The sequence below is a fragment of the Phyllopteryx taeniolatus genome, chromosome 23 (genome assembly GCF_024500385.1).
Source record: "Phyllopteryx taeniolatus isolate TA_2022b chromosome 23, UOR_Ptae_1.2, whole genome shotgun sequence".
In the NCBI taxonomy this organism is placed as follows: Eukaryota; Metazoa; Chordata; class Actinopteri; order Syngnathiformes; family Syngnathidae; genus Phyllopteryx; species Phyllopteryx taeniolatus.
Genome location: NC_084524.1, coordinates 868,174 through 892,385, shown reverse-complemented (window position 1 = coordinate 892,385; position 24,212 = coordinate 868,174). Strand labels below are relative to the sequence as shown.

Below are 24,212 nucleotides of genomic sequence, written 5' to 3'. Positions count from 1 at the left end.
TTTATGCTAGATACTTAGTACTTAAAGGCTATTTGTTTATTCTTTCCAAACAGTGTGTTGCTGTAAGAGTAGCTGAATTACCCAGCACACGAATAAAAGGTTTTCTCTGGGAGTGAATGAAACATTTTGTCATATTCAATAGCGGGGTCGACGATGGATCAGCTGCCTGAAAAGTCGTGGTCAGTCCACATTCTTAAGCCGAGCATGACGCGGCCTTAATGTTTATTAAAAGAAGCCAGAATAAACAACATGCGTACCGATGTTAGAACATTAGGAAACCCTGTTGATTTTGAACAACAACCAACAAAAGTAGGAGTTGCCGTGCCATTGCTCTTAAATTTTGACCCACACTTGAGGAAAGACATTTTAAGTGGACTCGTAAACATTCTACAGGTTCAAATGCACGATGTTTTGTTGTACCTTTGGCAAGCAAGGAAACTCCAAGAGGTCAACGGTGTTTGCAGAGGCGCAAAACAGTGCTAAAGTCAGAGATCTACAACACGAGTAAATTGTCGACAAGGCCTTCGGACTGTTATCTTCGAGTCCACGGAGATGGACTGCACAAATCTAGAATCTCGCCAAACGCCGTTCGGGGCCGAGCCGGTTGAAGTCGAGCGGCTCCGCTCTCCGGCGATCATGTGCTAATATTGACATTAAATCGCTGGCGGGATAGCTGAAGAAGGCGTTTTTAACTGTGTTTGAAATGAGGTCAATGTGGCGTCTACATGTCGGCAGGTAATACATCTGGCTGGCGAAAGCACCAACAGGTTCTGCTGGAAAAAAAGTGACTCATTGTGTCAGCCAGTGTGGCCCTCGGGGAAATCAAGCCTGTGCTCTTTGACGCTCTGTTCGCCGCTGAGATGCGGTGGAGGAGTCGAGGCGAGGAAGGGGGGAAGAGCGGGGTGGGGCTGGGGGGCGCGCTATTGGCAAAATCCACTGATGTCTCCAGGATTTAACTGGCCTGATTCTGCGGACGCACGCGGCTGGAGACTGCGGCGGAGAAAGTATGTTCAAAAGCAGAGGTAAACACGCAGGAAATGCAAGATTAATGAGGCAAGCGGGCGAGGAGGGCGGGGGAATCGCTGAGATTAGCTACACTGAGAGATTCTTCGCTCATGCAGGTTTTATGGCGCAATAGAGAGGATTTACAGATGACAGGGGCTTAGACTGCAAAGGCCGCCCGGGGGTTGTGAGAGCATGGGCGTGGCCGCTGGTGTATATCAGTAAATAACATCCACACAAGTGCACAGTGAGGCCAGACTTGGGGAATATGGCTTGGGCAGAGGAGGGGGGGGGAAATAAGGATGGAATAGGGCTGGGGTGGCGATTTCAAACCAATCCAATTGCACACACCGCCTCGTATTTCTGGAAAGGCGCCCCACTTACCATCGCAGCCTCGGTCCACCTGGCCCACCCTGTGGAGGGCATCTGCAATCATGTCGGGGAGTCTCCCGTTCAGGTCCACAGAGGCCAGGCAGCCCTGGTAGCCGTCCCGGGACGCAATCAGCTTGGGCAGATTACTGTACATGTTCTTTATCACGCCACCGATGTACAGCTCTCCTACAAAATACAGGACAGCGGTGCCTTGAGATACTGCATGATATTATACTTAGAAGCTCTATATACCCGTATAAAAACACACAGTAAAGACGTGACATTAAATAGAGGCGGGAAGAAAAGGTTTTTGTCACACTTTCTTATTCAATTCTGGTGTGCGTACGTTGGCCAGCCGGGGGCAGTATGAAGGCCAATTCATAATTCTTTCACCCTTTCCTGCCGGGATGCAGCAGCCAATCATCTTGCGGCCTGGCGTTCGGAAGTTGGGTCACTTGTATCTCAAGGCACAACTGTCCATTACATGAACATATGCATAATCAGACTATATTACTATATTCTATAAAGAAGTATGTACAGTATAACATAAGCACATTTAGATTTGGAATGCAGGATTTATTTCCTTTTGAGTTTTTTCCCAATTGTTTTTCGACTTTTGTCATTTATTGTTGGACAACGAGGTGTTGCTCCAAATTAGCAATGCCGGGCTTTGGCTGAGGTCTGCGTTTGTCACCACAAGACACAAGAATTCTCCCGGGGGACGAAACGCTCGTTGTTGCAGAGGCGCTGAGAACACGATCCTTCGGCTTTACGCGCGACGCGAGCTGATTGTACCACATACAGCGACATCATTGGAAGTGACGTGATGCTTTGAAAGATTTCTATCGTGCACCTCCGGGAGGGGAAACAAATGCACGCTGCCGCATTTCACGGGCAGAATTTGTCGGCAAGGTAATTTTTGGGTAGAACTGATGCGGAAATATACATTTGGTCAAGGCCTAAGAACTGTTTTTTACCAGCTAGTGTGCTGTAAACATGTGACCTTGAGTGAAGTGCCAAACTTTCAACACGCAGCCTCGAAGAACCAATGAGCCAAAAGGTCAATTATACGTGGACTTTGTGTAATGGAATAAGTCAATGATGTTTGCAAACTTCTCCCCAGAATTAATGAGGACTTGACACTTCATGTTTCCCCGCCTGGGCCTTACAATCAATATAATGAATTCATTAGTCTGACAGAGTGATGCAGTGAACTCACAGCTGGGAGAACCATTTAGCAAATATGAAATTATCTGTATGGAGATAATCTCCAAAGCGCAAACGGCGCGCTTTGTTTGAGACTCCACCGGTTGACTGCACCCCTGAAGAAAGAGGGATTGCGTGGCAAAGTGCGCAGTGCAAAAAAATGACATTGGCAAGCTGTTTTGCTCTTTTGATGAATTGTGCAACGCATTCCTTTGAGGGATACTTATTCCACTGGATTTTTTTCCCCCCACTATGGAATCACCATTCATTTACGTGTAAGACCCTCTTAGCTTTCGGCAATAAAATATAATCCAGACACCAAATCTCGAGAATAAATGAACTCAGCCTGAATCTGTATCCGTAGCATACCTTGAAGGTCCCCGGTTGTTTGAGATGGAAGGTTATTTGAATACTTTGAAATTTCACCTGACCTGACCAACTTTTTTTGTTCCACAAGAGGTACTGAGTATTACAGTGATGAGTAACCACTTTCCCGGGTGTCCTGGTCTGACTCTGCTCTCCGAGCTGTGATGAATGCTTGTGCTGCAGAACAGGACAGCGCCAACCAAAAGGCATGAGCAATTATAGCCGCGCAGACATCGCCGGAGACCGAACACCTCCGCGTCGCCACGGTTACCATAATGACCTCTCATGGGCCAGTGGAGGGAGTCGGGGATGCTAAGACGCTGAGCTCAAACAGGCCCCTGACAGCAAAACGTGCAGGGCCGTGCTGACATAACATTTACTGAGGCCAATCGAGAGTTTTGGGAGGTAGCTTTCTGCACATCTTGTTTATTGCAACTTAAAATAGGAGACATTTACTGTCATTGAGTTTTCCATTGGAATACAATTACCTCTATTGCTTGAACTCAAACATTTTCACTCAAAAAGCTCAGATGTAAGAGACTTAAGTTGATTGGGGCGCCCGAAAGGTGACCTTTCTAGGACAGCCTTGGCCGAAGTTGTGATCATTTGCAAAGGTTGAATCGAGGCTTCTTTTTGTTTACTGCCGACGTTCCAGCTTGAAGCAAAAAAAGGCTTCTTCGGTCTTAAATTTGTCTGTGCGGAGTGCCCCTATTTATGCCTCGGTGGTGGTCTGTTTTCGCCCGGCGTGGCTGGTGAAGGACCGCCCTGCACGCTAATCGGTCATTGTGGCAAAACAGCTCGTTTGGCCACGCTTCCGTGAGAATGAGCCCATCTTTGGGGGGGGGGGAGGAATGTCAGGACATTTTTAGAGGCAGACCTCTTTGTCTGCTTAGAGACGGCTTTTCGAGTTTGACTCTTTCAATCCAGCAGTCGTCCCGATCTACAATGAGGACATCGTTGTCCTGGAATGGAAGAAATGTCCCCCCCCCCCCCCGCTTTCTCGAAATGCAAATACACTGCTGACTCTGGAGCCGAGGAAGTTGCTCACCGATGTTGTGCCATGCGCCTGTGCAATGGCTGCTCGGGCTTTCCCATTTGGTGGTAATTGCCTCAAAGAAAAGACGACTTGAAGAAGCCTTTTGGATTACAAAAACGAAATGTCACACAAGAATAACCCTCCATTCAACCTTTGCGGAGTAACGCATTAGGTACTGTTTTTGAATTCTGGCGGTTTGCACGACTAATTGGAATCAAGTCTTTATCATTCACACTTTACCGCCCACAAAATGAGCCGAATCGAGAGCGCAAAGGAGATTGGCTCCTAATAGGTATTGATCAGTTTGGTGTTTGCTTTCATTGAAAAGGAAGCAGTTTCAGTCTTTCACGCCTTTGCACAGCAGGTTACTGCTAAATAACGATGCACCTGTGACATCAAACGGGTTGGCATGTCCTGATTGATTACAAATAGAGCGAGAGGAAATTGGCACCATGAAAGGATGCAACGTAAATAAAAACATCAACGAAGGCAGAAGCCTTTTGCGTCAAAACGGTCGAGAGGGTCGAAATGTGTGGTGAGGGCAAAGGAAAACAAGTTGGAGAAGCGTTCTGCTCGACCGTGTAGCCATGACGCTTATTTTGGCAGGCGTCAATCAAGGGGATGGAATATTTATTCGGCAGTGTGCTTTTCTAAGCATCTATTTAGACGCGCCATTAATGAATAAATCAGATTGGAGACAAGCGCGGCTCTGCTTCCAGAATGCGTCCTCATGTTTGTGCAGCCGACACTGAATTTATTTCACAAACTCCACGACTGTTTTTGTCCTTCTTATTGCCTTTGACTCTCCGCTTGACCATATTTGCATGTCATAGTTCGCCCTGTCGTCATACTTGACACTTTCCTGTAAGCGATTCTTTTCCTACCAGTTTTATGACCACCATCGCAGCTCATTAGCTCCAAAGCTCCCGCAACAAATATAAAGAGATTTATATTTGTCACGGTAGAACGGAAAGTGACCGCATTGTCACATTTGCCTGATTATGGAAATGACTGAAATTTCTATGATAACGACAACGGCCATTCAAAGCGTATTAATAATGAATTGATGAGAATGGCCGCTGATCCAAATCATCATAGCAATCAAAGTGGTGGCGGGAACTTAAATGGACGCCAGCGTGTGAACGTGAACGTTCACATTTCGTGCGTGGTCTCCTCCCCACGCGTGAAGTCTCCGATTGCACCGGGCAGGAGTTGAGACGTTCATCCTATCTGACGCGAGCCACTAATCCAGTTACGCTGCGTGTGATTAGTTTGGCTATTATCGTGCAATGCAAGACACAGTCTGCTTTGACGGGGCTTCATTCCAAAGCCTTCACCTCCTTCGTCATTTGCGATTCACAAGGTGCAAAAGGAAATGATATTGCATATCTGGTGCAGCCATTGCACACATGTCACGCTTGTTTATTCAGGCTTGAATTAGATGCAAAGCATTTTTTTTTTTTTTTAATGACTCACTGCACCTGGATCACATGCCTCATCTTAATTCACCATACGAAACAATACGGCTAGCTCAGGGTTTAGCATTTTCGTTTCACAACCCTTTTTTTTTTTTTTTGCTGACAAATAGTTAGAAGCTTCTTTTTTTATTTATTTTGTAAGCACAAAGAATCTGAAACCAGGGAGACGCGCGCGTGTTCTACGGGCGAGATAAAGCTGGGAGTATTGTTTCTTTTCTTTGGTACACAGGTAGAAGCATGCCAGGGAGATTGTGGGAATTGCTATATCTGCGTTTGAATTGCCAGACCGCAGAACGCATAGCATCGCTGTGTGCACGCAGTGCATTTTCTAGCGACGTACAAAGCGGGTAAATTGCTAGAATGTGCGCTGATACATTTGTCAAGAGGATTCCTCGAGCTGTGTTTCTACTCTTGAATACACATTGTCTCACGTTGCAATGAAGGTTAATACTGATTGGCTGATTTACCGCTTCTCCTCACGCGGGTCGCAGGCTGCTGGAGCCTATCCCGGCTATCTTCGGGCGAGAGGCGGGGCACACCCTGGACCGGTCGCCAGCCAATCGCAGGGCACATAGACAACAAACAACCATTGGCACTCACATTCACGCCTACGGGCAATTTAGTGTCTTCAATCAAACTGGCGTGCATGTTTTTGGGATGTGGGAGGAAAGCGGAGTACCCGGAGAAAAGCCAGGCGGGCCCGGGGAGAACATGCAAACTCCACACAGGCGGGGCCGGGATTGGAACCCCGGTCCCCAGAACCGTGAGGCAGATGTGCGTTATAACCAGTCGTCCGCTGCGCCGGCTCGGCTCATGTAATCTTTGTATAAATCGAGAAGGCAGGATAGATATTTGAAACGGTTCCAAGTGAGCTGCTATTTAAGAGGCCAGATGGCGGCCGGCTGGCGGAAGCGAGCTTGTTACCTTTGAGGTCCAGGTTACGGGCTCCGTTGGAGTGCTGAGTCACGGTGCGCGAGTCGATCTTGAGGGTATGTACGTTGTTGGCGTCCCGGGACACCACCACGTTGTGCCACTGGTTGTCGTTGAGCGGCTTGTCTGAGTTGCCCTTCATTAGCGACGGGCCGTTGCCAAGGTCGAAGACGTAGTGGACGAACCTGGGCGGGGATGCGGTAACAATGACAAAGAAGATGATAACGAGTGTGAAGCGTTCCAAATAGAATTCAGCTGCTGTCCTCTGTGCCCCATCGCGCCACACCAATTTGTCTGGACGTGCGTTAAGATGGATGACGCTTCACTCTCAATGTCTACCGGCTCCATATTTCCTATGTCCCCGTTTGTTTGGATTTGATTTAAACTGTGTATCATCTGCTCACCGGGTTGCAGATGATAACTTTCAGTCTCCTTCTCTCGGGTTTGATAAATACACCTGGAAATATTTCTGCCTAAACCTCCTTTTGAGTCCAACTCGCAGTGGCTTTTTGCACACCCATTTTCGGTTTTTGGCAGAGGCTATTTTGGATGTTGCATTCACAGCACTAAATCCTCGGCTCTTTGTCTCCACAACACTGCTAAATAGGAAACACGGAGAAGCAAAAGCCTCTTTTCAAGTGTCTTTATAAAGCGCTTTTAGGGGAAAATGGGTTTCGACTGAATTTGTCCTTGAATATTCGCTCACCCTTTGACCAGTTCCACAACAATGAAGTCGCTCCCATCGCCAGAGTTGAAGAGCATCAGGCCGTCGGGCGTGGTGGTTTTAAACTGGAAAAAGAGGTGCATGGAGGCGTACGCTTGCAGCGTGGCCAGCGCCAGGTAGCTGCCTTTGGTTCGGAACGTCACCGGGTCGGCGATAATGTGGCGCATGCCGAAGCGGGCGTTGAGCTCGCAGTAGGAGATGTCGCCGTTCTTGCACTGGTCCAGGTAGGTCACGCCGTTGAAGGACAGGCCCTGGAGGTGGCCGATGAAGTTGGACGGCACCGCCGAGATGAACCGGCGCTCGGTCATGATGCCCGTCTCGATGTTGTGGAACTCCAGACGTGTGTGGGCACCAGTCATCTGGCCTGTAATGGTGGTGGTGGTGATGATGATGATGATGATGATATGAAGAAGAGGGACTGATAAACATCATTTATTGAAATAAATTGTCCAAATAATGATGTTGCGCTACTCTGCTTCAGGCAATGGAAGGTGTCCAGGGAAATACTGAGCTTCACGTTATGCGACCATAATTATACAAGTTCCATCAGGGTGCAAATTCAATATATTGCAATATTTAGTTTCATTTGCAGGGCAGGCGGCGAGACCAACATAACAAAATGCGGAGATGGGTTGACTTGGATTTTGTTGTGCTGTGGCTCCACAGTTCCTGGACTTGTTCTTTTTGCCTCATAAAGCAGGTAGACCTCGACAGGGTCACCCGTTGCTCTCGGACACGGCGCGCCCGCTCAATTCCTTCATCGAGCTCACGCTCTGCTCCCGTCCTTTGCCCAGGGCCACAATATGTGACTCCGCCAAATTTGGGGACCGTTCATCCTTCCACTTGCCGTTTTATTAGCGAGACTGATTTCAACCTAAATGCATTTTCTCTCCACCGCCAGCCACTGTTGTTACCCAATAACTAACCTTCCACTGTGACGTTATCTACAGAGAGCTGCAGGCTCTTGCCTCTTCGCACCACCTTCACCGTGTGCCACTCGTTATCGTTCAGCTTCTGGCCCGCAAACAGCGTCTCGGGTCCTTTGCCTGTGGAAGAGCGAGGAAGTCAAATCACGGCATTGCAGCGGTTCTGCGTGCGTGTACGTGTGTGTGTGTGAATGCGAGCGCTCCATCAACACCTACATTTTTTTTTGGACACAGGAGAGAGAGAGAGGTTCACAGCGCTTTTTCCAACATACATACTGGAACAAAGTACTACAGTACACAAAGTGTTGGAACTGGCACCAATTAGTCACTTTTGAACAGCCAACCACAAAGAAAGAACCAATTGAAGGCGCCGGGTGCGACTGAACAGGCAGCGGCCCTTCACTGAATCATTTCCGACACACCCGTCAGACCTGCGGGCACAAATGATTCAATGGCAGAAACTCTGAGCATCGTGCGGTCCACTGAACATCTAAAATCACACACGCGGGGCCACGAGGGATTGCAGCAAGAATGATCACGCCGACAATGGCACACAACAAGACGGCCCCGAACGCTTCCTGGCAAGACGGCGGCCGAACCGGCCGTGAGAGTCGGCGTCACGCACGACGCTGACGTCGGGGGCGGGGGGCGCGCGGCGCGCGGCGGGACATTCGTCAGGGTCGCTCAAGCATATGCAGACGGCGTGTCGAGAGCGGAGGAGTCACGAGTAACCGCAAGAGGTCGGCTTTTGCTCGGGCAGATGTTTTGATGCTGCTGTGCTAACGAGACAGTTTGGAACACAGCAGGTCAAACGAGAGCAATAGGCCCGAACCCCGGTCGACGGGCCGGAAATAAGGCACATCCACAAATTCCTTCTCAGCCAGACAGATGCTATAATCAAAGCAACTAAATGTGCACATGACAGCAGTAAAATGTCACCAGCAGGAGATAAAGCTCAGGCGGACAGCCGCGTACACCAACACCCCTGCTGTGTCCTCACCTGGGAAGGTTTCCAATGCGATGGAAGGGCAGCTTAGTTCACGCAATTCGCAACAAGCGGCAGTTTGGCACATATCGTTTGGATGAAATTCTTCCCAAAAAAAACCAAAAAACTGTTTATTGCCGCTCTCAAACTAAGCATTACAAGTTGTGTATTTCAAACAAATTCACAATGGGAGACGACAAAGGCACACGGGCTATCAATGTGGCGGTGCCGCAACACATGTAGACGGACAATATCTCAATACTTTCTTCATCCTCTGTGAAGAGCGACTAATATTACTGCTGAACTGAGAAGCTGAGTCTACAGTACAGCGCTGTATAGCCGTATGTCTGTCTTGTACTGCCCCCAGGTGGCCAAATTAATAATTGACGCTCATTTCAATTGCCACTACAAAATGTTTTGGTTTTGCTGACATTTGCCTTAAACAAAAAATTCAAGATCACAAATAAGCGGAGTTTCCGTGAATAACGGGGGATCGGTTCTCCCTCCTCCCCCGCAAAAACAAAAACCAAATCTGCGACTCGATGACACCGTAAGTGCCGAACTATGACTATGCGGGGGTCCGCCGTACTCACTCAGCTCGCCTCACCTTGTTTGTGGACTGTTGCGCTCCCCCTCATGGCAGTGTTGACTTCCTACTGCAAACATGCACATGCTCGTTCGTTATCGCCCCCTAGTGGCGTCAAGGAGTTCAGCCACTAAACCTGGGAAGAGGGCTCCCGAGTGCCAAGTCCATTTATAGCAGATGGGCCGGTTCTGCATGGTATCACGCTGGGCGACCTGGCAGCATAGTATTCAGGAGGCTCCGAGCGGGCCTGAGCATGCCGGGCACATCCGCACCGTACTACAATTTGGGAATATTCAAATTGGACGGGCAGACGGTGAGCGCAAGCACGCGCGCGCACACGCACACGCAGCTCCGTCTATATTGGGAGGTTAATAGCCGTGCAGTCCTGACAACCTTCACACCCGATTACGCAGGCGGCCGAAGCCCAAACATCCTGCCACCCGTTTTGTGCGCCAATCGCGTTCATCCCTTAAGCAGGGTGAACAGGAGACTACAAGAGCAGCAGGGAACATATTGTAAGACTAACGGGCACAGCTGACCTTTTCCGACCGACGCTATTAATTTGGCAACATTGCTCAATTCATCAATTCCACTCGATCAAAGGCGCGTGTGATCTCGCATCACTTTGAAGTACGGAGGCACTTTGATCCACGAGTTTCTTTCCAACTCAGAAACTTGGATCGCAAATCATCTTTTCCCATTGAAATAAATGGAAATGCCATTAATCTGTTCCAACAAAAAAAAAATAAGAAAAATAACAATCTACAATAGAAAAGCACACAGTAAGGAAATAATTAAATGGAATGTAAACAATTCAAACATTTTTTTGCTTCAATTATATGGCTATTACGCCCCTCCTTGGCCACCTGGGGGCAGTATAATACAGACATGAATATATGTGGAGACTGTGGTCACAACTCTGTAAGCTAGCAGTAATATTCGTCTTTCTTCGCAAAGGATATCCGTGAGTATTGTCATATTGTCTGTCTACACAGTATGTGTTGCTCCACCGTTTGTCTTCAAATATCGGTTGCTTAAAGGATTATAACACTGTGACACCGATGCTATTTATTAGCCTGTCTATGGTGTTTTGCATTGTTTGTTAACGAGCTGAATTTACTCTTCTAGGGTAAAGAAAGACATGATGTGCAATTCTTTTTTTATGTGTCTCTAAGCAGACAAAGAGGTCTGCCTCTAAAAATGTCCTGACATTCCTCCCCCCCAAAGATGGGCTCATTCTCACGGAAGCGTGGCCAAACGAGCTGTTTCAATTCGCACGTCGGCATGAAAGCGATTCTTGCATTGAAGGCCAGCGACTCTGTTAACTGACTACCAGAATTGAATGTATCCTGTTCGAAAAGTAAGGCAGTTACAATCTGTATACGTTGACGCTTGAGTCAGGCTGCATCTGACAAATGGATGCAACCAGCATCGCTGTCCAAATGGCTTTTGCATGCACACGCGTGCACTTTTTTCCGGACTTTTTATTGCTGTGCACGTACAGCTTTGAGAGTGTTGCGAGAACAGGCAAGTGACCCATGAGGACTTGTTACACGTTTCTTTCCCGCTCCCTAATTCTGCCACTAAAAGGAAAGGCCTGCAATGGTTACATAATGCTGCACAAGTCAACGCTCTGTTGTCTTAACAAAAGAAGGGATTTACTCTCCGCAGCGAGAAGGCCTCCTTTTTGATGATAATACAATTTGGCTCTTATCTTAAGATATCACATTTTCCATCTCGGGCACATTGCTGCAGGTCTCATGAAGAGCGCTGTACTTGTGCGCGTGTGTGTGAACAAAAGCCATTAAAAAAAACTCTCAGTCAAAACGGAATTTAAAAAAACAACAACAACAAATGTTCATCATTTTAACGCGATTGTCATTTTCGAAAAACTAGAGCATGCTGTGTGTGGTCAGGATGGAATAGGAGACGGTTGAATTTGCTGGCAAACATCTTGATTTAGCATCAGATCTCTCCCGCGTGCTAATGGCAGCCGCCGGAAGACATTCTCGGGACGGGGAAGATGCCGCTCGGTGGAAGCGGGGAACGAATTCGACCTCACGCTTCTTTAGTCCGAGTTGATTTTGGATTTCAGCCACGTCCCGCGAGATGAGACGGGCCTCAGGAGCTTCCGGCTGCTGCCCAGTCCGTCGTTAGGCTCGTTGTCACGAAACCAAACCGGTCTGCAATGCCGTGCAACTTAGCAGCGGGAAAGGTTGACTCTGTTTCACCAATTAAAGGGAGCCGGGCAGTCACATGACTACACACAAAGCCCCCACAGGCAATCCAAGTTTTCAAAGTGACTAATTTCCGTGAAGCATGAAAGAAACAACGGCGTGCGACGGAAAGAACCCCCCCCCCCCCCCCGGCCTCACTCAATCTACGATTACGTTACAGACGATGAAAAACTGGTGGGAGATCAAATGAGCATTAAATAAAAAATGGCTGGCCTCCATCGGAGCGTTAAATTGCAAATCAAAACCCAATTGGAGCGTCTCCAAAATACATTACACACAAGTTTAAGTCTGACGCTAACGCGTGTACTCCGTGCAACTTTTGTATTGAGAACATATCCGCCAACGACTTCTCATTGATGGGATTTGTGGCCAAAGCGTTAAAACCTGAGATCCAGGAAAGTCGATTCTCCTCATTCCAAGCCGGTGGAGCATCCAAAATAAAAAAAATAAAAAAAAAAATATATATATATATATATATATATATTTTCATCTTACAATTGCGATGTACATTGGAACCTCGTCTGACCAAAACCAAATCGTACAAAGCCCGAAGAAATATTCCCTACAGGGTCTCATTTAAATCCAATGAATCCGTTTCAGACACCTAAAAGTATAAAGCAAGATACATTTGATAGAGGATAACTAAAGCTGTACGAACAAAAACCATGTGAAATATCAATAAAAATGAAGTGGCTCAAGACATAAACATCACTTTTACCTTCATTGAAGACTCTTCTCTTAATGGCATTTCCATTCTGGAGTGTTTCTCACCTTCTTTATCAAATGGCCGGCACTCGGAACTTCCTGTCGTATTGTTTGAAGAGAGTTCAACAGACAGCGAGGCCTTTTCCGCAACGCAAGCTTCTATGAACAACTCAAGGCAACAACAAGCCTCCCGGTCTACTTGGCAACATCCTTTTTAAAAATCAGCCCTTCAAAATAAGATCCTGGCTTCTTTAGCAGTCACACTCCAAACGATTTTGTGCTTGTTTATTGAGTGTGGGCTGTTAGGTAAGCCACCACGAGGCCCAAGAAAGTGCGCTTTTATTTTAAGGTCTGACTTTTGACAGGAGGTGTTCGGCAGCTCTTGGCCGACCGAGTGTTGTGGCTAAAAGCTTGCAACCTTGTACACACAACTTACAAAAGGGTTTGGATGAACGCACATCGATTCTGGGAAGTGAAGGGCGGACTGATAGTTTTGTTTTTTGTCAGAAAACCAAGCGGGTGTGCGAAGAACAAGACCAAATTTAGATGGGAAAAAAAAAAAAAGGTCAAAAACGAAAGCTCCGGTATATGGAAAAGAAAAACGTCCAGCCGCTTGTGGCAGGCGACAACATGCGCATTTGGAGACATCCTACCAAAGTAGAATGTCATTCTTGATTCTTAAGCCCTCTATCCAGGTCACTATTGAGTGTGCCACGCGCCGACCGCATGTCACGCCAATTACCAGCCAGGTCCTCGCGCCGCCTACTGCCGAGAGGCCACGTTCCAAACGGATGCTGTCACGACCCCGACCCGACTCCCAACTGACATCTTTGTCTGCGTGTACACGGCCGAGGTTGATTTTGTTGCTCCCGTACAAAGGATGCGGGTCACGTCCAGAGCCGCCCGTTGCGCGCACATTTCTTCTACAGCGACTGACCATGAAAAGGGGCTCGGTCAAGCTGGGAAACCGCTAATATCCAACACGTTCCCTCCTATAGCTGCATCAAATGCTCAAACACCATTTCCTGTGCATGGACAAACGTTTCCCAAATGTTTTGATACAGGTCCATGAAGAGATGGTCCCAATACTTTTTTTCCAGGTGGTTTGTTTCGAAGCCTCGTCACCCGCAAGCTGTTCCCTTCCTTTGTCTGACATCTGCTGGTGAATTGTAGCGCCGCATCCTCCGAGTCGTGCACTTCATGGCCCTAAATACACGCGAGGCGGAATTGATCCTCACTCAGGAAAGGCTCAAAGGAGAAATGTGCAAAGACAAACAAGGGTCAGGTTCATTTTCGTCTTCCCACTCTTGTCGCCGAGCCGGCCTCCGCCAACACTTACCTGCGAGGCCTCGTGCAAATCGCCACACAAATAAAACACTTTGCAATGATTCTGTCTGAGCGAAAACAAACAGCAACAGCGGTTTGTGTGTGTGTGTGTGAGTGTGAGCGCAGATGGAGGGGGGGGGGGGGGGGGGGGGGGGGTGGAACATCTTGCATGGTCGTGTCAAGTTGCCCTTTTCTGATACAATGAGGACGTTAAAGGATGAAGAATTGAATTCATTTGAATGATTAATAGTTACAACTATGCTTTCATATCTCGAATCGAAACAAGACTGTGAGAAGAACGCATGCTGCTGTTAAAGAGAGAGAGAAGAAAGTCTGCAGAATATTTGGAGGGAAATGTAAATCATGAGAATGAGATCAAGGGGCAGCAGAAAAGGGCCACCGCACTCAATTTGAAAAAGATGATACATTTGAGTCATAAAAATTGAAAGAACAACTTACTGAGGCTACAGTCTATCCTGATACAATCTGGCGGGAAGAGAGAGCGAAATGGTGAGATCAAATCAAAGGAGAGAGAGAGAGAGAGAGAGAGAGAGAGAGAGAGAGAGAGAGACATTTTACATCCTTCAAGGTACATTCTGCAGACAAGCAAGTATTGCTCTGGGGCCACCATCCGGGGACAGGCTCTGAGTCACGAGCACCCTTTCACTGTCGTCGTTCCCGGCCCCCAAAGCTCTGCAGGGGGCAATATTGCACCGCGGGGGCCGACTTTGTTGCTCGTCGAGCCTGCTTTCTCGTGACGTCTTAGATTAAAGTCGACTCAAGTAAAATGACAGAATGTCCTCCTTCATTTTCTAGGAAAGGCAAGCGTGTTATGAGTACCACGAGTGGTACGCAGGCTCCCTCTAGCGGTCCGAGAAAGAAGCACTGCCCGACTGCGGTTCTGTTGTAAATTGAACGCATTGGAATTTACATTTGGACTCGTTGAAGTCGACTTTTCTTTAAATTTGCTATATATAGTTTCAGTGCTACGTTTAAACTGCATATTGCCACCGTGGCTTACAATAATCTTAAACATGCTACTACGCTTACTGTATTTCAACTTCAGTCATTATGTTTGTACTTTGAGATGGTACTTGGTGTGAAATGTTCCAGAACCAATGCAACCAATGTCTTCATGCAAGCACGGTGTTGCTATTCTCTTTTACGAGCCACAGTGACAAGAAATGAAACCTTACATATTGCTGTCATCATTTTCAATATTTCGATCGTCGGTTCCGCGTCATCGATGTAAATCACAGCACTTGCCTACTGCAGCACTTTGGAGCACCGGAGACCCAAAACAAACAGTGACGGAAAGGGTGTTCTGCACATCCCAGCCACCTCATTCCTGGAGCACGCATATCGCAAAAACGCTTGATTTAAAGATCATTTGAAATTGAGCTAAAACCAGCAGGGTCGTTTCCCTTGTTACAATGCATAACATGTCCACATTGCGCGTGCACGTGAGAGTAGCTGAGTTGTGGTCTCGAGCTGTCAACCGTCACAGAATAGTGGACACAAACGGCCGGGGACCAGCGTCGCAGTGTCGAGGGTGTGGACCCAACGAAGGTCAATTCAACACGCAAAGAGGCGGCGATTAGATTGCACAGCAACACGTGCTGGAGCTTGTTCAATGATCCTCACGACACGAGGTGTCCATTTGTTAGCAACGTTTTCGAGCTGCGAGCCCGGTCTCCCTGACAGTTTGATCCGAGGCCGCAGAAACACATGCCATTGAAGGGATGAAAAGTTCCGTGGACGTGGTGGGGTGGGTGGGGGGGGGGGGGGGGGGGGGAGGAGCAAAATATCAAAGGTAGGACGATAATGTCCTCGCATGGTGTCTCTCCCTTAGGTGGTGGTCTGCTCGAAAAGTTCCAACATTTTACAAAAGAAATTGTGAAACTGTTGGAACTTTTGGTTGTGTTCTCATTTCGTTTTGCTCCTTAGGATGTTTGACATTTTGTTTGTGTCGGCCTTGAAGGTTTTCGTGCTGAAGTTCGTTTTTTGTTGTTGTTGGTTTTGTGAGGGGAAAAAAAGGTGAAGTTTCACCCTACGCGTTTTCAGTTAGCTTCGGCCGTTGTAGTTTTTATCTTTCTCTTCTTTTCTTAGTCAATTTTAATGTAATTAGATGTGATTTCAGCGACTAATTGAAAATGAATCAAATAAACACTCACTATTCCATCCATCCATTTTCTTTACCGCTTATCATTACTAAAAAAAAAACCTCCTAGTGGTGTAACGCTTTGGAGCATCCTAATTATCATCCAAAATGTGAGCATCAGAGACCTTGAGCCTGGATGGATTTATCTTCTTTACCTCTTCTTGAAGCATGTCCGATATTAGTCCAGCTACATCAGCAGTTCCCAAAAAAGGGGAATAGCTTGAGAAAAAGCAGGAGCCAAACCACTTACGGACAACATTTGGAGGAAGATAGAGGAGCTTTTGATGTGACAAAAAAAAAGAGAAAAGAAGAAGGAGATGGTGAAAGTGGCCTGAATCGCTTTCCATCTGCAGATGGCAGGTCAGGAAATAGCTTGCATCAGCGAGATAACAAGCTCCTTCCTGCTTTTGTCGACATCTAGCGGTCAACAGAGGGAGTACTTCTTCCCCTCGTGAGCAAAAAAAAACAACAAAAAAAACAAATGTGAAGACGAGAAGGTCAGAGATGGACGGATGGCGAGAAAAAAGGGTTGACGAGGAATGACGGCGGCCTACCGAGGTTGACGGTGAGCTTGACCCGGCCCCCGTCCAGCTCCAGCCGCAGCGTGTCGGCCGACTCCTTGGAGGTGCTGGCCACGAGCAGGCCGTAGGCGCGCTGGGACATGAAGCGCAGCGCCACGTCCTCGGCCTCCGTGTGCATGGTGACGGGCGTGATGATCTTCAGGTACATGCTGCCATCGTAGCTCAGCACCGTCGCCTCTGCGCGGAGAACAAGCCCCGATGGGTCTCTCGGTGCGGCGCTTCCCAACCGAGGCGCGCGTAGTATTTGACGTGAGACAAATGTAAGGAAGACGTGCTAACCGCTGGGCCGCGAGCCCTTGATGCAAAGCGGTACGACAAAATAAATAGAGCTGAGAAAGGCAGAAGGTTTGTCTGTCCCTGCAGTAGCACATGTAACCACTGGAGGACAGAAAAACCTCACGAAAAAAAACAAACGAGCACCCCTTTCAAAATCAAGACATCGGATTTGAAAATAAAGCTCACTCACACCGCCGCTGACGAGCCTTCAAACGTGTCATCGCTTTCTATGCATGGATACGTATAACCTGGCATATATATATATATATATATATATATATATATATATATATATATATGCATATGTTTATCTTGCGTGCAGTATTCGATCATTCAGAAAGTAGTAAACTAAGATAGAGGTCAAAGGTAAAGTTGCTAGGTACAGTCCATGTAACCCTCTGACCTCGTCCAGTAAGTCATGTGCAATTCAGCAGGTAGCGTGGGTGTACCAGATGTTAAATTTCATTCGGGTGTTTGCGTCAATGTCAAAATGAGAAGCCGCGCGCACACACACACAAGTGCCATGTCAGCATCGGCCATTGTTGCAGCAGAATGCCTGTTGATGCCTGTGATATTTATGAGACCGAATGACGCCTATGGATTGCCGAGCAAGCTCCTCCCGCTTTTTCTTTTAGAAGAAGAACATAATACGGAAAGTTAGATGTGAACTGTAAATGATGGTAACTGAACAGCATTCTTGATATCACTTGTGCGTGTACTCATTTGGTTATCGTTCTCATTTATCCGATGCTTGCGTTCACGAAGCGATCTTTAGTTGGTTAACCTTTCTCACACTTAGCGTGAAGTACCAAAATATAGTTCCTCCTTTATTATGCTTCGTTGTGTTTCTTTTTTAAAAGAAAATCATTCGTATCCCTTTCCTGCTGTGTTTGCTTTGGATTCATGTTTTTGTTGTTTTAAATAAAAATGATATTTAAAATACTACAGTATTATCGCATGTGGCCTGACCCACCTTGACAAACGGCCCTTTAAGTCATCCAAAATGCAGCCCTTAAGGATTTGTATTGGAGTACCCCCGTAATACAGTATACTTTGTTTGTTTGTTGGTCTCTAATAGGATTTGCCTTGGATCAATAAAAGGTTAAAGGTAAAGGCTGAGTCCCGGCCTGAGTAACTTCACCGTCTCGCATCCCCCTTCGATCTCCCCTGAACGCACCTATCTCGCAGTTGGTGCCCAGGAATCCCGTGCTGGTGCAGTCGCATATGTAGCGGTTCCAGCCCTCTTTGCACAGCCCGCCGTTGCCGCAGGGGGTGCTGCTGCAGCGCTTTTGCAGCTCGCGCGTGCAGAAGCTGCTAACGTCCAGCGCGCTCTGGATCTCGGCCAGGCGGCGGACGTCGCGGCTCTTGCCGTCGATAAAGAGGTCGCGGACGCAGCCCACGTAGCCGTAGTTGAGCAGCGCCGTCCACACCTCGGGCGGCAGGATGAGCTCCGTCTTGGACTCGGGGAGGCCGCCCAGGTACATGTCGCTGTCCAGGTCCAGGATCTCGCTGCCCTCTGGAGAGCTGAAGGGCATGCTGCGGCTGTTGACTGAGATGGACCCTGGGGTGAAATGGTGGGGTGCGAGAACAAGCGGTGAGCGTGAGCGAGGGCATCTGTCTAATGCGTTGCTCACAGGCTAAATGGAGGAGAAAGAAAGCAGAATGCAGCAGGGAGCGGGCGAAGCAAAGCCCCCCCTCTCTCCAGCTCTCTTTCTGTGATTAACGGCTCGGTCTTCATTTTCTATTAAAAGCCAATTACAGCCGGAGCGGCAGCGAGATCACATGCAGACAGACGCGCATGCTTCCTTTCCAGCGTGCCATTAGAAGGAAGACCACATGTGCGCTGTTCATCAGTCACACATGCAGATGTTCCCATTTGCGCCCACAGACTGCACGAGGCCTCACGGGACGAGCTGAAGGTGTGGAAAGAAACAAACACGCAGGCCTGCGTGTCCTACCCAGAACAAAATGCAAGTCCTTACCCTTCCTTCCTTCTCTCTGGAAGTCCACGTGGCACCATTCCCCGTCGTTGACCTTCTTGTTGCTGGCCTTCAGCTTGGTTTTGCCTGAGCCCATATCGATCAGCAAGTACAAATACCCGTCCAGAAGCTCCAAGGCGAAATAATCTGTCTTGAGCTCCCTGCCGGGCTTCTGCTGCTCCTTGGGACCTTGAGGGCGGCCGTGGCTGAACAGCAGGAGGCCGCTGGGCTCCGTGGTGCGGAAGTCGAAAGAGACGGAGCCCGTCTTCTTGGTGTTCCACTTGGGTAACGAGATGAACGACTCGGGGCTCTCGAAGGTGACCGGGTCCAGAGCCGCCACGTCCTCGCAGCGGAACACCAGGTCGCCGTTCAGGGTGATTTTCGGGTCCCGCTGGATGGCCAAGCGGGAGAGCTCCAGCTTGAAGTCGTTGTTCTTGTAGACCACCTTAAGGGAAACGAGAGAGAAAGATGAGTGCATTACGACCTTGTGAGAGGTTAGTGGGAGATGGCGCAAAAGATTCAGTACGGAATTGTGAGGACCACTGACAATACACAATCCGCTCGAGCGAATGCCCTTCACCCACTTGGGATGCCAGCGTAGCTCGGGGGGCCTGCGCAATAACGATCGCAATAAGCACCCAAGCACTGGGGAAGAAAGAAAACCGCTCAGCTTCCGGGCAGCCGCAGACGCACGGCGACGCTTTTGAATGTTGCCTGCAGCCTTGATGAAAGGGGGCTCTATTGTTCCCACTCAAATTCCGTCTTTGCATTCATCACAGATTCAGAGCAAAGTCAATTATCCCTGCTGCTTGTTGCTTTCTCATATTTGTCGAACACCTTCCAGGCAGCATTCAGAGGCGCCGGCTGTCGTCCAGGTAATGGCGCGAGGCAGCTTTCGCACGTTTGCACGCGTGTGTTTTCCTCTTCACGCTCCCTCACACAACACACGACACACGCACACGCACACAAACAGGTGTTGGGCTAAGACGTGTACTCACTGCATCTGTTTTCTTCAGCTGATGCAACTCTGACGTTGAAAATGTTGACATTTTTTAAAACTCTTTCCTGTCATGGGAAATGTCATCTATGATTGACTGATTTCAGTGTGTTTTTTTTCTACTTTTAATAGTGAATCGAAAAAGTTGCTTTCAGTGGAATGCACTGGAAACGAAAGGCGTTCAGCCGACTAATATGCATTTCCGCGGGGTGCATAAGACGATAAATAAAGGTGAACAAAAATAAATACAAACCCGCAATCACAACAATCATGAAACAGAGTTCAAGAAATGTGTCTCTCAGTGTCAAGCAAAACTGTATTTTTAATTGTCATTATTAAATGTGTAATGACAGCTCTTGTCTGGATCTCCAGAGTACATAATGAAGTGTCCAACAAGTAGAAAGGGTGGAGGAATGAGGATCGATGGGACGGATAGGGTGGGAGTGAGCGTGGCTCGAAAAAGATGTTATCGCGCACGCTACCCAAGAAAAAAAAAAAAAAAGGTGACACAGAACGTCGATATGAAGTTGGACGGGCGGGGTGGAGGCAGGAAGGGAGGTGGGGGAGCCTCCGCCAATTCGTCCAGTGTGAGGAATCGCTCAAAGAAATCAATTTTTAATTTAGGCCGCGACGAGGACGGCAAAGCTGGCATAGCGACAGCGGCGCTTCTACCGTGGACTTAATTACACAAAAGTGCCCCTGAGAAAGGCAAACGATGAGCGTAAAGTGATTGAGAGGTGCGCAAGGTAGAAAGGGAGGAGGGGGAGCCGTGGAGAAAAGGCGTGCGAAACGGGCGATGGCAAGGTCGCAGTCTTGGGCGGGTGGAGGCTGCGGCAGATGGGCCCAAAAAAAGAAACCGTGTTGCACGGCGCCACAAAATACACGAGCTGTGATCATCGCTAGCCTCTGACCACACGCACACACACACACACACACACACAATGTCGTGTGCCCATCACTTCCATTACATTGCAGACTGACTGACTGTAACCGCAGCTTATCTTCACACTCTCAAACTCACTGAAGCACAAAGTGAGGTCATGCATCGTGAGGCTTGGTGTCTCATAAATGCACACACTAACGCACACACATACATTAATGGCGTTCAGTGCCCTCCTTTTTTTTGGGGGGGGGGGGGGGACCTCTGCAGCCCGCAGGCTGCCGCCGAAGCGTGTCAAAGGCATTTGACCACGGCGCTTCCATGAAAGCCTCGCCACGGGCCGGAGCTGCTGATAAGCCGAGCTGAAACACGCGCGGTGCCCCGCCCTCACACACACACACACACACACACACACACAGTGATGTGTTTGTTAGAGCTTAACTGAAGTCAAGATGTGGAGCCTGGATAGCCAACTCGGGAAAAAAACTCTAGTTCTTACACCGTGATACATAAGCAAGACGATTGGTCAGGAAGAACGAGCAAGCTCTCCAACTTTTGGGTGAACCTCAGTGAACTCTGACCTTACAAAATGCTCCCCACAGTCCCACAGGCAACGTGGGACGTCTTCCCAGGAGAGTGGGAGCTGTCCTGGCCGTGTCTGAACACTTGAGCAGTCCAGAATGAAACCTTTCTCGAATTGCATTGGTGCAAAGTTAGCAATAAGCACATTGGCACAATCTCATTTGATTGGGAGTGTTACCGATAAATGCGCTTACACACACACAGTACATCGCTCTGAGGGGTTGACGAAATTCCTCAGCCCCCTCTAGGGGGGATCCCTCCGATAAGCAAGCCAAATGATTAAAAAAATAAATACAAGTCTTTCTACAAGCATGATTAAGTTAGAGAGGGCGATTACGGCGAGATCCATTAAAAGGGATGGCAAAAGTAATTACTTATTCAATCAGCGCGGCTTTATGAGAAAATGCGGCGGCACCGTGTTGCCGTGCCTCAACACAAGTCATTACCTTTACAAGGGAAGAATACTTTCAACTGTGATTGCGCCTTTGATAGCTTGTTCAGCACTGATTTAAAAGCCAGAAGGGGAAAAAAACTTGATATTCACGATACATTTGTCCGCGTGCGTTTATTGATGTGCACCTTCCTGCTGCACTTTTTTTTATAAATTGGGTGAGAAGCCAGCTAGCGTTGCTGTTGTGTAAAAACTACTCATTAGAAATGCATGTCGCTTAGAGGTGGCTGGAATATATGTCACGAGTCATCGCGGGGATTTTTCACGCCGCGACGACGAGGTGCCGTGCCGTGCCGTGCTAGCCCGAAGCCCCTGTCCTCATGCTGGCTGTCAAAATAACATTTTTAAAACTAATTTCCTCCTTCCCTCGCTTCTGCCTTCCTCCCCATGTCATGCACACACTCACAACTGACAACGAGGCACTCTAAAACAGCCACACCAGCTGAAAGCCCCAGTCCACAAGCTGGCTGGCAAATCAGACTCCAACCAGCCCCGGGCCCCTTTCTTTTACCCACTCCCCTGGCACATCAACCTTTGTCACTGTGACGTGCAGGCACTCATGGCCGACAACAAGGCGCTCTAAATTGGCAATGCCGGCGGAGGGGCAACTCCTGCCGGGCCGAGGTGCGTCACAGTGTATCCGTACGCTTTTGCCACGTCAGGTTAGGACTCACATCTTTGAGGCAGCCCATGAAGTTGTTGCTGACGGGCGAGCCCGGCAGATCGGCAGTGTTGGGGCTCCCGCCGATGTAGAAGAAGTCGTCCGAACCCAGCATGGTGTAGTCCTCCTGCGTGTAGCCGGTGGTGGTCAGGATGCCGTCCACCGAGATGGTTACCTGGCCACGGGCGCGGCAGCGGGCCATGTGCAGAGAGGGGAGAGGGGGGAAGGGCATGGAATAAACTTGGGAGCAATTGAGACGGAAATTGCAAGACAAACAGTTGGCTGGTTTGGGTGCAAAACAACGGACGCTTGCCTTTAGAGTGCAGTTGTACTCTCTGTATTACTCTTGTCGAAAAACACATCCGCTGCTCAGCTAAGCTAAAACACCTTATTTAGTTCACATTTACAGTTTTGTTCACACATGGTTGCATATTGTGGGGTAGTCATTTTGAATGCTGACATAGCAAATTGTGTCTGAGGAACACGTTTTACACGATCCAGTTCGTAATAAACAATGACTGTTGTCTTCTTATTCTTACTTCATATTTGCCTGTACAGTATTTATTTTTTGCACTCTGCAGGTCCTTCTCAGCTGAAGGTCACATTTCTCTGTTTTTGTTGTTGTTGTTGTTGTTGTTGTACTTCTGTTCTAAACAGAGCAACGCATTTTTATGTCTGCTGTCGCTACCCCCGGCGACTTGTGTATTCGGTGCGTGCGGGTGGGGGCCAGGGGCATTTCCCCCCCCCCTCCTCCTCTGTGGCTTTTTGAAGCCTGCAGAGAAGATTTGAGCTTAACTCCTTGTAAACATTTGCCTCTTGGGTGCACACTTTGCAATGTTTTGTTTGTGGTTGAGTTGCTGATTGATAAACTGCCAGACACCTATGAAGGCCCTCTTATGAGTAGAACATTTCAATCATTTCAACAAAAAGGAGCAGTCAACATTCAGCAGAAATGCTACATATTTTCATTTTTAGCAACAGTTGGGGGTTAGTGCATATTGTTTTTCAAAACTACTAGTTCAATATCAAAGTATTTCCAAGTAAACCCCAAAACACATCAGTATCCCAAATAACGTTGTTCAATGAAACTCCACACCTGCGGGCAGCGCCAATGGGCAAACTACATTTGGAATCGATGCAAGAATTAACAATGTAAAAAGGTTAGCTTAACTTACCTTTACTAGCAGCACATCTGCAGAAAACCCAACATGAAACACACTGTCAAATGTCATTAAATAACGTGCATATTAACAATTCACAAAGTCAGATTCAAAGAGAAAGGGAGAGTGGAGATTCAATAGATGTCTGGCAGATTATAATGGAATTATGTTTGTGTGTGTGTGTGTGTGTGTGGGTGGGCGGGTGGGTGGGCTGGTTAGTAAAGGTTTAAAGTGCAGGGAAGGGTTAGGGTTTGTTTGGTTATGAACACAATCAGTTAGTACTGCGGTCAGTAAGGGGAAGTCAGACACAAAAATGGTTGTTAGTACACTTGCAACAACGTACATTATATTAGTAGCTCATTTGATTGCGTTTTTGTTTTGTTTTTCGGGTACATTTGTTGGTGACTTAGTCAAAGGAATGGGAAAAGGGATTGTTCGCTCAAACCAAAGCCATGTTTGGACTGACGGTGTTTGATTTTTAGAATGAAAGAGAAATCAAAGAATCCATTCAAGTTGAGAAAAGATGACGCACGAGTCATGCTCTTCGCACGGAAATACTGGATGACGGGGAGGAGAAGAATTATGCCGAAATGTCGAAACTGAAG

At 47.9% G+C, this 24,212-nt stretch overlaps 1 protein-coding gene across 15 annotated transcripts in view; it reads right to left on the bottom strand.

The window, feature by feature from the left end:
* Positions 1 to 24,212, bottom strand: part of LOC133472831 (neurexin-2-like) — a 237,212-nt gene that overhangs the window by 98,977 nt on the left and 114,023 nt on the right. For 10 of the 15 annotated variants that reach the window (XR_009786862.1, XM_061764247.1, XM_061764245.1 and 7 more), the window contains 9 exons: positions 22,461 to 22,622; positions 18,880 to 19,321; positions 18,075 to 18,458; positions 16,595 to 16,798; positions 14,339 to 14,365; positions 8,041 to 8,160; positions 7,097 to 7,478; positions 6,385 to 6,575; positions 1,387 to 1,560 (listed from right to left, as the gene is read on the bottom strand). Coding sequence is in view for 14 of the 15 variants with exons in the window: in XM_061764247.1 (XP_061620231.1) it covers positions 1,387 to 1,560; positions 6,385 to 6,575; positions 7,097 to 7,478; positions 8,041 to 8,160; positions 14,339 to 14,365; positions 16,595 to 16,798; positions 18,075 to 18,458; positions 18,880 to 19,321; positions 22,461 to 22,622 (2,086 nt within the window). In the remaining variant the exon portion in view is untranslated. Of the gene's footprint in view, positions 1 to 1,386; positions 1,561 to 6,384; positions 6,576 to 7,096; positions 7,479 to 8,040; positions 8,161 to 9,632; positions 11,947 to 12,566; positions 13,901 to 14,338; positions 14,366 to 16,594; positions 16,799 to 18,074; positions 18,459 to 18,879; positions 19,322 to 22,460; positions 22,623 to 24,212 lie in introns of those variants that run through there. The other 5 variants (XM_061764240.1, XM_061764249.1, XM_061764250.1 and 2 more) reach the window with 5 other exon arrangements.